This window comes from Pelodiscus sinensis, chromosome 8, assembly GCF_052426305.1.
Source record: "Pelodiscus sinensis isolate ZL-2025 chromosome 8, ASM5242630v1, whole genome shotgun sequence".
NCBI lineage: Eukaryota > Metazoa > Chordata > Testudines > Trionychidae > Pelodiscus > Pelodiscus sinensis.
Genome location: NC_143059.1, coordinates 3709982 through 3723234, shown reverse-complemented (window position 1 = coordinate 3723234; position 13253 = coordinate 3709982). Strand labels below are relative to the sequence as shown.

Genomic DNA, 13253 nt, shown 5'->3' with positions numbered 1-13253 from the left:
CACACATTGAGCAGAGCCATCAGGGCAGGCACACTGGCCTTTGGTTGACAATAAAGGAAGGGTTAAAAACAAAAGTCTCTCAAGGGGCTCAAATTTTTGGGGGCCGAAATGGGGTGTGTTTCCCAAAAAGTCACATAGTATACGCTAAATCTAGAAGCACAACATGAAAAGGAATCCTCAACCTACATGTACTATGTTCCAGCTGGCGCCAGCCCTCTGAAAAATATTTAACCACACGGCTGGAGAGAGCGGGATGTTTCATGATAGTATGGGCAACTTTACAGTGATTCTGTGTAGGATTAAATGTCATTCTCCATCAATGACATTTCTACAAAAGGCGAAGGGGAGATGAGCAATTATTAAAAGTTCAAAGGACTTCGTTCCTAGTTGCACAACTCTGGTCATCTTTGTTAGTCTGGAGCTTATCTCGTTACCATGGCAGAACTGAGAGCTCCTATTGGCTAATTGTTTGCACCCACTTTTGCTGTGCAGAATATAAAAAAGGAGATATCTGAAATACAAATAATTATTAGCCCCTGGAGCCATTGCTACACGAAACAATGGAACCGCTGGGAGCAACCACTGTTTTCCTGGTCATTTGTGTCTCTTGCCTTCTCTTCCTCTCCACGTGGAGAAAGACGCCTGGAAGTGGGAAGCTGCCGCCCGGCCCCGTTGCTTTTCCCCTCATTGGGAACATGCTGCAGCTGAGAAAGAAGAGCTTGCCCCTGCATATAGAAGAGGTAAGGGTGTTCTCTTGGTATCGGTTGCTGAGTTGGTAGCAGGCATTTAGCTCAGCCTAGCTCAAGCTCAGCCTGGTGGCAGTGCCATGTCAGCTCAAATGCCCAAGTTACTGCTTCACAAAACAACCAGTCTTCGATTGCAGATGTAAATGGTTTGGGATAATCCACTGCTTGTGTGAGAGGAGAGTGTGTTATTCAGAGGTAACCCAGAGAGCCTCCACAGCACCACTGTCCTGGGTACAAGTTGTCGCTGGCTGAGCTCAGAGGTCTAGTGTGTTAAGTAAGGAACTGGCATTCATGGGCCTTCAGGTCTGTGTCTGCCCCTGCCACAGACTCCAGGTTTGCCCTTGGGCGTGTCACGTAACCACTCTCTTCATTTCCCATCCGCAAAACTGCCCTATTGACATTTGCCTACATCACAATACAGAGGTTAGGCAGAGACTGCAGCTCAGCATAGAACCAGCTGACACGACTGAATAAATGCAGACAGCATTTCTGTGGAGTTTGAAGGGTCATTTTTACATAGCACTCACGGTCTCTATTGAATCGCCATATTAATGCAGGTGGCTGTTATAACTGTAACAGACAGATTTATGCTGGGAATATATGGAACGGACGGACACATCGATAGGGAAACATGTTTAAAAGACACAAGTTTAACAACATGATGCACTGAAACATCAGGCTGTCCCAGACCTCCAAGGCACGTAGGTGCCAAACTCTCATGGAAATCAATGAAGTGAAGCTCCTAAATACCTTGGAGGATCGTGGCTGAAATGTCCAAGTTTGGGCAGTGATCAGTGGTCAGAATTGGCTAGTGTTAGCTGAGTGGCAGGAAAGTGCTTGTATAATTTGATCGATCTCACCCCATTCTTACCCTTTAAGAAGTGGGTCTAAGTTAACACCCGTTGGCCTTTTTGTTAAATTGTTACAGCTCAGTAGAACGTATGGCCCAATTTTCACAATTTACTTGGGCTCTGAGCGAGTTGTGGTGCTGCATGGATATGAGATTGTGAAGGAAGCTCTGGTTGGCCTCGGAGACGAGTTCAGCAGAAGAGGAAGAATGCCACTATTTGAGACAGCTACCAAGGGATCAGGTATATAACTGATATGGTCTGTATGGCGAGAACACAGTTAAGAAAACAGAAGGGAAGGGAACATGCCAGAGTTTTGTTAATAAATAGTGAAAATGGGAGCGCGCAGATGTAGTATCAGTGAAATTGAAGTTGAACCTTTGGCTCAGCCATGTTTGGGTATTTGCGAAACAGACAGAGAGCGTCGGGCCCTCCCTCCTTTCAGGCCTGTTCTCTTCCCGTCATTAGGTATCGCTTTTACCAATGGGGAGCAGTGGAAGCAGCTCCGGCGATTTGTCCTCATGACCCTGAAAGATTTTGGGATGGGGAAGAAAAGCATTGAGGAGCGGATCCAGGAGGAAACCCGTTTTCTGGTGGAAAGACTCAGAAACACGCACGGTGGGGATTGTTCTTTGTCCACTGAACACTGAGCAGAAAGACAAGTCTTGTCTTTGCTTTTCATGATGTTATTTGTTTGGTTCTAACATAACGGAAACCATGATTTGCCCCGACAGCAGCCTAATGTCATAGAAAGGATGGGTGAAAGGTGCCAGAGATAACTCCTTGTGGTTGCTGCTTTGCCACATTTGTCCCCAGTGATGTGTGACCAAAGCGCAAAGGCATGATGCTTGTCTAGAGCAGTGATTCCCAGCCTTTCCCATGGAGGAACCCCTAAAATAATTTTTCATATCCCAAGGAACCCCTACCTATGAAAACGTTTGCTTGGCCATAAAAAGTTAACATCAGGGAGCACAATTCAATTACTGATAAATTATTATCAAGAAAATATATTTGTAAAGAGCTGTTTTATGTGTCAGCTTACATTGCAAGAAAAAACATTATTTATTCCATGATTTCTCATGGAAGCCCTGACAATGGTCTGTGGAACCCCAGAGTTGCATGGAACCCTGGTTGGGAAACACTGGTCTCAAGTGTGTAGACATTGACACAGTGAGCTGCATTGGAGTGGGTTAGTTCCGGTGCACCGGGGTCACGAGCCACCTATTCCTATTGTTTGCTAATTCTCATTTTCTTCCCTGCTCCACATCTGACACACGCTTGGCACCAAGCTTCTAGCAAGAAGGGCCCCGTGGGAATGTTTGAAACCCCTGTGGAAATACACTGGGCTTCATAAAGGACTCTTATTCCCTTGCTTCTCATTCCTCTCCATGGCGTGCGGAGCACGGGGACTTCCCCAGAGCCTTCCACCTTTGCCAACCTCTTACTGCTGGCTCAGCTTCTTCCACTGCCGTTCTCATCACTAGACATTCTGCTCCTCTCTGGCCTTTTCACATCTCTGCTGAACTGCTGCCTCGCCTCTGGCCTGGGCTGTTCTCATGCACCTGTCTTGTCTTACTCCATGTTTTTGGTCCAGGAGCGTTCCTGCCATCTCCATTTCCATCCCCGACCCACCAGTTTCTGCTTCCCCTTCCCCTAGGCTTCTTCCCTGCTGACTTTTTCTCTATCCATCTGATACTGAGCACCTGTCTTCGGCAGCTGTTTGAGAACTTGGGGTGTAGACGGGAAGAGGGGGTCTCCACACATCTCCAGGTGTCAGCAAGGTAGAGTGAGAGCGACTCCACCTGGTGCCAACTGGTAATGATGGTACCACCACACAAGTGATGGCCCAGCCACAGCCTGGGCAGCCCCCCTTGTGAATGTGTCTCTGGGCAGCCGACCACTTCGCCAGGACTCGGGCAGAGCGTGGGGGGCTTTGGTACCCCAAAAGTCACAGGGCCTCGTGTGACAGGGCCTGTGTTATTGTCCCCCCGGGACTTTCAGCACCACCCAGCATGCCCCCTGGTGATTTGAGGGCTCTGGGGTCCAGCATTACCCGTTGTCACTGTAGCAGTGTCTGTGAGCCCCGGACTCTTCCAAATCGCTGTGCCCTGGGGAGGCTGCCCACTTTGCCCCCACCCGTCTGCGCTCCTGACGGATCAGCATCCGTTCTTTGAAATGGGCCCCAGATCAGACAGGCGGGTGTCACTCAGATGGGGACTGATGGCCCCTGGTTAGAACAGAGCGGGCCAGGCGGAGAGCTGCGCAGCAAACACACTTCAGCCAGATTGCCAAGGAAAAGGTGGGAAGCGCTTGTTTCATGTTGTGTGTGAGAGGAGAGTGTGGGGATGGTCAACCTTAACCCACCCTCGCTGGGGCATATTGCAGTGAGCCCACCTGGGCCTGTGGGGAGAGACCCCCAACGTCCCAGTGCAGCTGCTGACTTTAGAGTGGACGGAGAAGTCCCTGCTGTAAAACTGAGTCATTTTAGTTTTGGTTTGCTCCAGGGCGGCCCTTGAACCCCAGGCTCCTCCTCACCCACGTCTTCTCCAACATCATCTGCTCCATCGTCTTCGGGGACCGGTTTGACTACGAAGATAAGAACTTTGTTACTTTGATTAGTCTCATCTTGGAAAATAGCAAACTCCAGCAATCTCCCTGGGCAGCGGTATGTTGACAGATTCGTTCCATTCTTCTCGACTGTAATCGGGGAGGGGATGGAGATTTCTGACTTATTACAATTTTCCTTTAAAATTGTTAGATCAGATTCCCCAGAATGGTCCCCTTTTTCTCATTGGGCTACTGCTACAACCAAAATCACCTTCCAACTTCTTTCTAATGGCTTTGAAAAGTTCCCTCTCAAAACACGTCATTTGCTCAGAATTCAGTTTGCTCAAATATATTCTCTGTCAACACACTTGGCAAAAGTCAGGGAACAGTGATACTAATGCCAATCGTAATTCACATGCCCTAGGACTTTTGTAGAGTGCTATGTTAATGTAATCACATTCCTCACCTCGAAAGGAAACTTCCTTTCATTTCCATTTCATACCCAGCTGCTACATTCACTCCTCTTTTCCGAAAGCCTCCCCAAAATGCACAGTGAAGGGCCAAATGTTCTGCTCATGTCGTTCAGACAAAAGAAATGAAGTTCTAAATAGCAGAAAATGTAGCCCTGCGACTTCCACCTCAGGAAGTCTAATGAACATTTTCCCTTTAGAGTTTATAATGGTGAACTGCTACCTAAGAATATCTGTGGTAGGAGCCAAGGATGGGCGCTTCTGTGGGTTTTCTCTTCAGGAGAAGGATGTGCAATTTCTTGGAAAGAATCGAGGGGCGTCTTTTCTGAGGAGTGTTTATCTCTATTGTACCATCTGACTTAGAGCTTGAAACATTCTGTTGAATTGTGATTTAGAATAGAAGGCGACCGAGAAGATTTGAATTTTAGGCCTGTAGTTGGGTCATTGAAGTGAACACGGTTCTTGTCTCTTGAGTCCAGATAAATCAAACCGTGTTTTTCTGTCAACCTTTATAGCTGTACAATTTTTTCCCGACACTCATGGATTACATCCCTGGGCCTCACCACGGGGTATTTAAAAATTTTGAGGAGTGCAGAATATTTGTTCAGGAGAGAGTGAACATGCATAAAGAGTCTCTGGATCCCACTTGCCCTCGAGACTTCATTGATGCATTCCTCATCAAAATGGAAGAGGTAAGTGAGGGCAGCAGCTCTTCCCCATTATTGTAGTGGGGGCTGCACATCTCATCAGGATTAATTTGTTCAATAATGACATAGGACATGGCGGTGCGAAAGTCCGAAGGGGAGAAATGGTTTGTGCCCAAGGAATGTACGTTATAATGCTCTGTTCTGTTCCATATGAAGTTAAATAAAAATCACTGTTACACTGAAAAGGCCCATGCACAGCAATAATGCTGTTTTAATCTTAGCTGCTATGGGCCATTTATGTGGGATTTTAATTGTGATAACAGAGGAGTCACCTGTTGGTTAGAAGATGACATTTTTATAGCCTGATAAAAATGTTTCCTACAGCTTTGCAGTCAAACCAGAAACACCTTCCCCAATTCGTTTTTTTAGGAGCAAAAGAATAGCGACTCCGTATTTACAGAAGAAAGCTTGGTACGAAGCACAGTTGATTTATTTGTAACTGGAACAGGGACATCCAGCACCACTCTCTACTTTGGACTCCTGGTTCTTCTGAAATTTCCAGAAATAGAAGGTAACAACATACACATGCTCTCTCAAAGTGGTAGATCCAGAGAACATTTGAGATATCTGTGGGAGGGAGCAGTTTTAACCGTGATTCCAAGAGCTATTTTGGCATGTGAGAACTCTGAGATTTTAGTGGAATAACCAAGAAACTAGAAAACAACTTCCTTTTTGCATTATCTTAAAAATAGAAGACAAAAAGCTTTTAAAGTGATAATTATAAAGAAATTATGGTTTTCCTACCAGCTCAAAGACACTGGAAGGTGTATTTCCAGTAGACAAAAATATTACCACCATTTTTCAATGGCAGTTGTGTTTTCTTTTCCTATTAAGGTACTCAGCAATTGGAAATAAAATCTTCAACATTGTACTCTCTTCATACAATGCCTTTGATATTTCTCCAGAACAAATGAAGACACACTTCAGTTCAATGTACTAAGGACGTAAAGATTCAAAACTCTGAACATATTTAACAACATAATTTGCCTTTACCAATAACTGATCTAAAAGTCTGAGCCTCTGGGAACTGTTTTATTCTATATTTTAAAAACCACGAGTACATCTGTATAATAGCCCAAGTGGATGATTCTTTACTGTGACAATATAACATGACACCATGGGTACGTCTAGACTACAGGCTTTTGTCGACAGAAGTTTTGTCGACAGATACTGTCGACAAAGCTTCTGTCGACAAATAGTGTCTAGACTACAGCTAGTTCTGTCGACAAAGCAAGCCGCTTTGTTGACATGACTGTGTAGATGCAAAGGACAGCATACAGGCAATAATGTCTTCTGTTGACAGAACTCTGTCGACAAAAGATGTTATTCCTCGTAGAATGAGGTTTACAGCCGTCAACAAAACAGCTGAGTTCTGTCGACGTTATGTTGACAGAATTCAGCCGCAGTGTAGACGCAGGTATAGTTTTGTTGACAAAAGTCCACTTTTGTTGACAAAACCCTGTAGTCTAGACACACCCAGAAAGTCTTAAAAGTTATTTTAAAAACTGCCCTCTAAACACGGTCTTTTTCAAGGGCATCTCAAATATTAAGAACGTTAGTAAAGATTCCTGTTCTAAGAGTAACAACCTGGCCAAATCACTTAAACCTGGGAAATGGGGAGCGCGGGGGGAAGTCTCAGGTGTCAATAGATTTATTCATGAAAGAACACATTATAATTTTGGGGTTGAGAAGCAGTAAAATAACGACCTCAGCTTTCCATCGGGAGCAACCGGAATGTCAAAGGGAATCGCTGAAAAGAAAGCTGCTGAGCTTTGTGGGGGAAACGTGAGGAATGCCTGGAGTAGTAAATGGATACATAGTGTGTCTCCTTCAGTCACCAGATCTCCTCTGGCCTGGCCTGGCAGTGACCCATGTTGCTACCACATGGTGGTAGTTCATTGGTTAAGGGAAGTGAGTTGTAGATCGGTCCGGGGGGTTTCCTGCCCCAGGCCCCTGCAGGCAGGAATTCTCATCCGAAGAGCCCCATTGCAACGGTCAGTCTTGTGCCTGTATTGACCATCTGAGCAAAGGGCCCCAGGGCTGAATGAGCCGTTGGGAGTGAATTCCACTCTCAGATCCAGACCAGAGTTGATGCTCCCAGGCAGGGGTGGGCTGTAAAGTGGAGGCAGCCTCTGCTGACACTGGCCAGGCTGTGCCTGTTCTGAGAGTAACAGGCACCTACGCACTGCAGGTGGAGTGGACTGGCAAAGTCATCGTATCTCAGATGTAATCAGCTTGCCGGTGTCAGGATTGTGGAACTCAAAGCTCGGCCAGTGCTCGAGACTATGCCCAGAGCAGAGGGGGGTGATACAACGGTGGGCAAATCTGTGGGAATTTACCGTTACTGTTAAACCTCACTCATCTGGTTACAGCGAAAGTTCACGAAGAGATTGACAGTGTGATTGGCCGAAGCCGAAGCCCCAGCATGGCGGATCGAAGCCAGATGCCCTACACAGATGCCGTGGTACATGAAATCCAGAGATTCCTTGCACTTGCGCCTATAGGTGTCCCGCGTGCTGTGACTAGAGATGTTCATCTCAGGCAGTACGTGATTCCCAAGGTCAGTTCTGAACGTGTGCGTGTGAAAGGCCAAGTTTGTTCACTCTTCTCTCTGTTTAATTTCAAATTATTCTTTCAATGTAATTGGTGCGGTGGGTGTATTTACTGATTTATCAGTCATGGTCCAAGTGTTGTTGAGTCCCTCACAGTCTGTGCCTAGAGTAGAACAGGAGTTGTAAGTGTTCAGGCTTTGCCTTCCTTCCGGGGGGGATCTCATAGGCCAGCTCCTACATCTCAATGTGGACTAGAGAATGAATTTAGTAATGGTGCGCACTAAGACTGTGAACCCTCCATACCTTCACTTAGTTCTGGAATCGAAGGTTAGCCGATCAATATACATATAAACTAAACCAAAAAAAAACCCTGACAATTCAAAGTTATGATACTTTCAATAGAGTCAAGCGTACTCACTTGATCATCACCTGTTCGATTCACTCCCTCTGGGACACCTGGTATTGGCCACTGTTGGCAGGCAGGATACTGAGCTGGATGGACTTTTGGTCTGACCCAGTCTGGCCATTCTTATATTCCTCAGAATAATTCTTTTAATACGGCTTCTCTCTCACATGTGGGGGTATGTTGCTGATTTAACTAATTTAGCTAGTAGTACACAAGAGAGAGATCTTGGAGTCATTGTGGATAGTTCTCTGAAAACTTCCACTCAGAGTGCAGCGGCAGTCAAAAAAGGAAATAGAATGTTAGGAATCATTTAAAAAGGGATAGAGAATAAGACAGAAAATATCTTATTGCCGCTATATAAAACCTTGCTATGCCCACATCTTGGATACTGCTTAAGGATGTGGTCACCTCATCTCAAAAAAGATTTATTGGCATTGGAAAAGGTTCAGAAAAGGGCAACAAAAATGATGAGGGGTTTGGAACAGGTCTCATATGAAGAGAGATTAAAAAGATTGGCACCTTTCATCTTAGAAAAGAGGAGACTAAGGGGGGATATGATAGGGGTCTATGAAATCCTGACTGATGTGGAAAAAGTGAATTAGGAAAAGCTATTTACTTTTTCCCATAACGTAAGAGCTAGGAGTTACCAAATGAAATTAACGCATAGCAGGTTTAAAACAAACAAAAGGAAGTTTTTCTTACACAATGCTTAATTGACTTGTGGGACTCCTTGCCAGAGGGTGTCTGAGACTGAAAATGACTTGCCCAAAGTCACTCCATTTATCCCATCTCAGTCAGTGCGGAGCATGAATGCTGGACTGCAGTTCAGTGCAATTAACTCTGCTCATGATACGTTATTTCTGCTGATTGAAAGCATGCTGCTGAGAGAATCCAAGAAAATGAAGGGAAAAAAATCGGTCCCACAGTCAAGTGAATTTAGTTGAATATCCCCCTCAACCGTTTTTTTTTTCCTGCATTTGCTAATTCAGCATACCACGATATTCGCTGCACTCAAGTCAGTTCTATATGACAGCAGGGAATTTCCAAATCCAGAGCAATTCAACCCGGGACACTTCTTGGATGAAAATGGTGCCTTTAAGAAGAGTGACTTCTTCATGCCGTTTTCTACAGGTAAAAGAAGCTGGTTTTGCTTCAGATCCCGGCCTGCCTCCTAACTTTCCCTGATCACTCTGACTAGTTTGAGCGCAATGTTTTCAGGTGGCCCATGAGCCAGGGTGTCTCATGCTAGCAAAGCATCTGTCAGTCTTTGCAAGTCTGCCACTTCCCGCTCGTTTGTCTGAAGTGAGTGTTTGGACTAGATATACACTCAATTCACTACACTCTGCTTAAAAACTCCCTGTCTTGCTTTGTGTGGTGTCTGTCTGGTGTAAATGAATCCGTGATCAAAGGTGCAGACAACGGTAATGTTGAAGGGAATACCAAACCTACAGTAACCAGCTGCGTAGTCATGTGCACAGATAGCACAGAAATGCAGGGCTGGAAGAGACATTGAGAGTTCATAAAGTTTAGCTTCCTGTGCTGATGTGGCACCACGTAAATATCAACCGTCCCTGACTGGTGTGTGTCAGACTGTTCTTAAAATTCTCCAGTGATGGGAATTCCACAGCCTCTGTGGCAAGCCTCTTCCAGAGTTTGACTAACCCTATTTTTAATTTTCCTCTCTACTCTCTAATCTAAGTCTCCCTGTTTGTAAAGTAAGTCCATTACTTCCTGTCCTACTGTCAGGGGGAGAAGAAGAACAATTGATTCTTGTCTTTTTATGACAGCCCTTAGCGTATCTGAAGTCTCTTTAGTGTCTCCCTGATGACTACACTGGTCCGGGAATCAACTTCTCTAAACCTTTGAGCTTGATTCATTTCCTTGAGTTACTCTGAAATCTCTGCATTTGTCCATGATGGGACAGAGTGCTCCAGTGGAGACCTCACCAGTGCTGAGCAGAGCAGGAGAATGCCCTGCCATTCCTTGCATAACCCACGCCCGCTAATACATCCCAGAATGTTGTTAGCCTTTTCTGCAACTATATCACATGCTTTATGTCTATTTAATGTGTGATCCACCCCTTAATCCCTTTCAGCAGTACCACTGCTTTGCCACTACGGCCCATGGAATAGTTGTGTAAATATGAGACTCACACTGAATTCTATTATCCAAGTCACTCATGAAAATATTGATCAGTGCCAGTCTCAGGAAAAGCCTTACAGCACCTCCCACTCTGAAATAAACTGTAGATAGCTAGTTTGAGGAAGTTTTTTTGACAATTGACAGTTCAACCATTCTAATAGCATTTTAATCTAGACCACATGCCCCTAGTTTGTAGAGGCCTCTTTCTGCTAGGCCACTAACCCTGTTGTAGAAATCTTTTGGTCTGAATGAGCTTGATTTGTTCTTGATATATGCTCTCTTGCTTGGCTATTCCTCATCAATCTTTTATCATCTACGTGCTTCAAATTTGACTTAGTTAGTTCTAGTGTCTTTCCAGGCTCACTGGTTACAATTCCTCTGGTCCTCCTTCATGCCTTCCTGATCTCTGAGGAGGTGGCCATTATCCTCAATCTGTGCATGCATCTAACCTTAATCCTCCATACCAACTGTATTTAAAATGTGCTGCAAAGAAAGATCTCCTGCGTGATCTCAACATTCCTTTTCTGTGCAGGGAAACGGATGTGCCTGGGGGAGAGTCTGGCTCGCATGGAGCTCTTTTTGGCACTGACAGCGATTTTACAGAACTTCACCCTGAACCCCGTGGTTGAACCCAGAGATGTTGATATTACTCCAGTAACAACTTTTGTGGGAAATTTACCAAAACCATATGAGCTCCGTGTTCTTTGCCGGTAAAGGTTACCTCCTTGCATGGTTGGTGCATATGGTAGAAACAGGAATGCGGTATCTACACACAGCTGATGCAGATGCACCGCTGAATGCTGGGGCTGTGGTGGCCTCATCTCGTCCCTTCCCTATCTTCCATGCTTGCAGAAGTTTTTATTATGGTTCCTGTAGGTTTCAGGGTAGCTGGCAAGGCCTTATCTGCGATCCAGCTTCCTGGGTGCCTTGGACTTCCTGTATCCATACCAGTGAACCTGGGGAGCAGCACAGCAGATAGCATTCTCAGCTGCCCCGAGACCTGCATGGAACATTCAGTCATTTCCAGCTGCTGCACGTTTCTCCAGTAAGAGATGCCTGAACATACCAGATCTCATCCTCTGGAGAGCCCAGGTGCTATGCTGCTTCCTTTGCAGGTTCCTTCCCCTCCTCCCTACAGAGCTTCCTAGCCACTGGGCCCCTCCTCCATGCTTGCTTCCTGCGTGGCTGCTGGGCACCCCTCCCTGCTGCTTTGGTAGCTAAATTGTCTGAATAATAGCCGTTGTGGATAAAGGGGAAGCAGTAGATGTGGCATACCTAAAAGGTAGTAAAGCATTTAATACAGTTGCACATGATCTTCTTAATAATAAACTAGACAATACAGTGTCAGTGGGGGCTACTATAAGGTGAGTGCATAACTGATTGGATAACTCTATTGCATGAGCGAAAGGACAGCTGGCTCCCGGGCAGACTCATCACTCTCTCTGTAAATGATCTGATTGCCACCCAATGGGACAGTGCACTGCACCCAAACCATTTGTGACAAGTCTTTTACTATGCCCACATGTAGTGCTCTTCATTAGCTACATTCTGCATGTGCAGTGTTCGCAAACCCACGTGGCACCCAATGGAAAACCAGCTCCATTTCCTTTACAAAGGAATTGCTTTGGGTCAGGGATTTGTCTGGAACAGGGTGAGCACGCAGGACAAGGGAAGAGAAGAGGGAGGCAATTGGGGCAGAGCAAGGATAGAGAATGTGTGGGGCCATATGCAGAAAACACCTGCTGCAGAGTTAGCCTGGCTCCATAGGCAGCAGCTTCACTCTCTGTCCATGCGGATGTCCTGGACCTGGCTGTGAGCAGGGTTTGAACCCATGCGGGGAAACCTATTGGAATTCTAGTCCAACGTCCAACCACTTGGCCATCACAGCTGTAAGTGCAGCACCAGGAGTGAAACCTGAGCTAGAACCATCCCTGTCACAAAAGGAAAAAAACTGGATTTATTTCATGTACATGAACCTGATTGTCTTTGATTCTGGACTCATGTCCTCAGTGACAGAAATGAACTCATTGTCTTGAAACAGATAAATTGCTGGATTTTTATATAACTGTGATTTAAAAAATAAAGTATAAGATAAAAAAATCATCAAACAATTGCCTCACAGAGCTACGTACAGTTATTGTGTAGTGTTCTCAAACACGGTCAGGTGGGAACAGAAGCTGGGTAAGTTGTCAAGTCCTATGTGTTGTGGTTCATAATTATGGACACGTTATCATTGACAAAGATTTGGTAACAGTGTCTAGCCCTTGAGCTTCAATCACCCAATGAAAATAAATCGCAATGATACAACACTTGGGGGCTCGACATCTTGTTTTGATAGGCAGAGTTTCTTTGGCTTGGACAGAACTAGAGTTCTCCCTGCCCTGGTCCTTCCTGCCATTTAAAGGAAGCGCAGTGTTAACACAGGGAAGCAGGGTCTGAATGAAGGACCCAAACCTCCCGTTCGCATGCCCAACCCTTCTCTGCAGCAGCCCCCCACTCAGTTACCGGCCGGTGCAGACCCGGAGTTCTGAGGTCCATCTGCAGAATTCACCTCCCACCCTGGGCAGGGGGTAAAGAGGAATCTCACTCACTCCGCTAGATACTATCTGGCTGCCTCCTTACTGCTCTCCATCACCATGCTGCTGGCCTACTGCAGACATCCTGGATGTATTTATGTCCATGGGGTTTGCTCCTGCCAAGCTTAGATTTGGCAGCAGATGTTTTGCTCATTGTAATATACTGGGCTGGTGTTGGGTCACCAACTACGTTAGTTCTGAAAGCAGGAATAGTGAAATATGGTTACCCGTGTTTGTAAATCTTGTGGGCACTGAAGGA

The 13253-nt window shown here is 45.6% G+C and overlaps 1 protein-coding gene across 1 annotated transcript; it reads left to right on the top strand.

Moving 5' to 3' along the window:
* Nucleotides 1-513: 513 nt before the first annotated feature.
* On the top strand, nucleotides 514-12725 carry LOC102461659 (cytochrome P450 2H2-like). The gene is made up of 9 exons (XM_025187570.3): nucleotides 514-740; nucleotides 1675-1837; nucleotides 2063-2212; nucleotides 4099-4259; nucleotides 5127-5303; nucleotides 5688-5829; nucleotides 7691-7878; nucleotides 9266-9407; nucleotides 10951-12725. Exons 1-9 carry the CDS (start codon nucleotides 561-563, stop codon nucleotides 11130-11132), a joined length of 1485 nt encoding a protein of 494 aa, XP_025043355.3. The 5' UTR covers nucleotides 514-560; the 3' UTR covers nucleotides 11133-12725.
* Nucleotides 12726-13253: the final 528 nt, after the last annotated feature.

What these genes read in the sequence shown, in the direction of transcription:
- LOC102461659 (XM_025187570.3), top strand. Translation starts at nt 561, where the DNA reads ATGGAACCGCTGGGAGCAACCACTGTTTTCCTGGTCATTTGTGTCTCT. An exon ending in AGCAATCTCCCTGGGCAGCG is followed by an intron (nt 4,260 to 5,126) that starts GTATGTTGACAG and finishes CAACCTTTATAG; the next exon opens with CTGTACAATTTTTTCCCGAC. An exon ending in GGCAGTACGTGATTCCCAAG is followed by an intron (nt 7,879 to 9,265) that starts GTCAGTTCTGAA and finishes TTGCTAATTCAG; the next exon opens with CATACCACGATATTCGCTGC.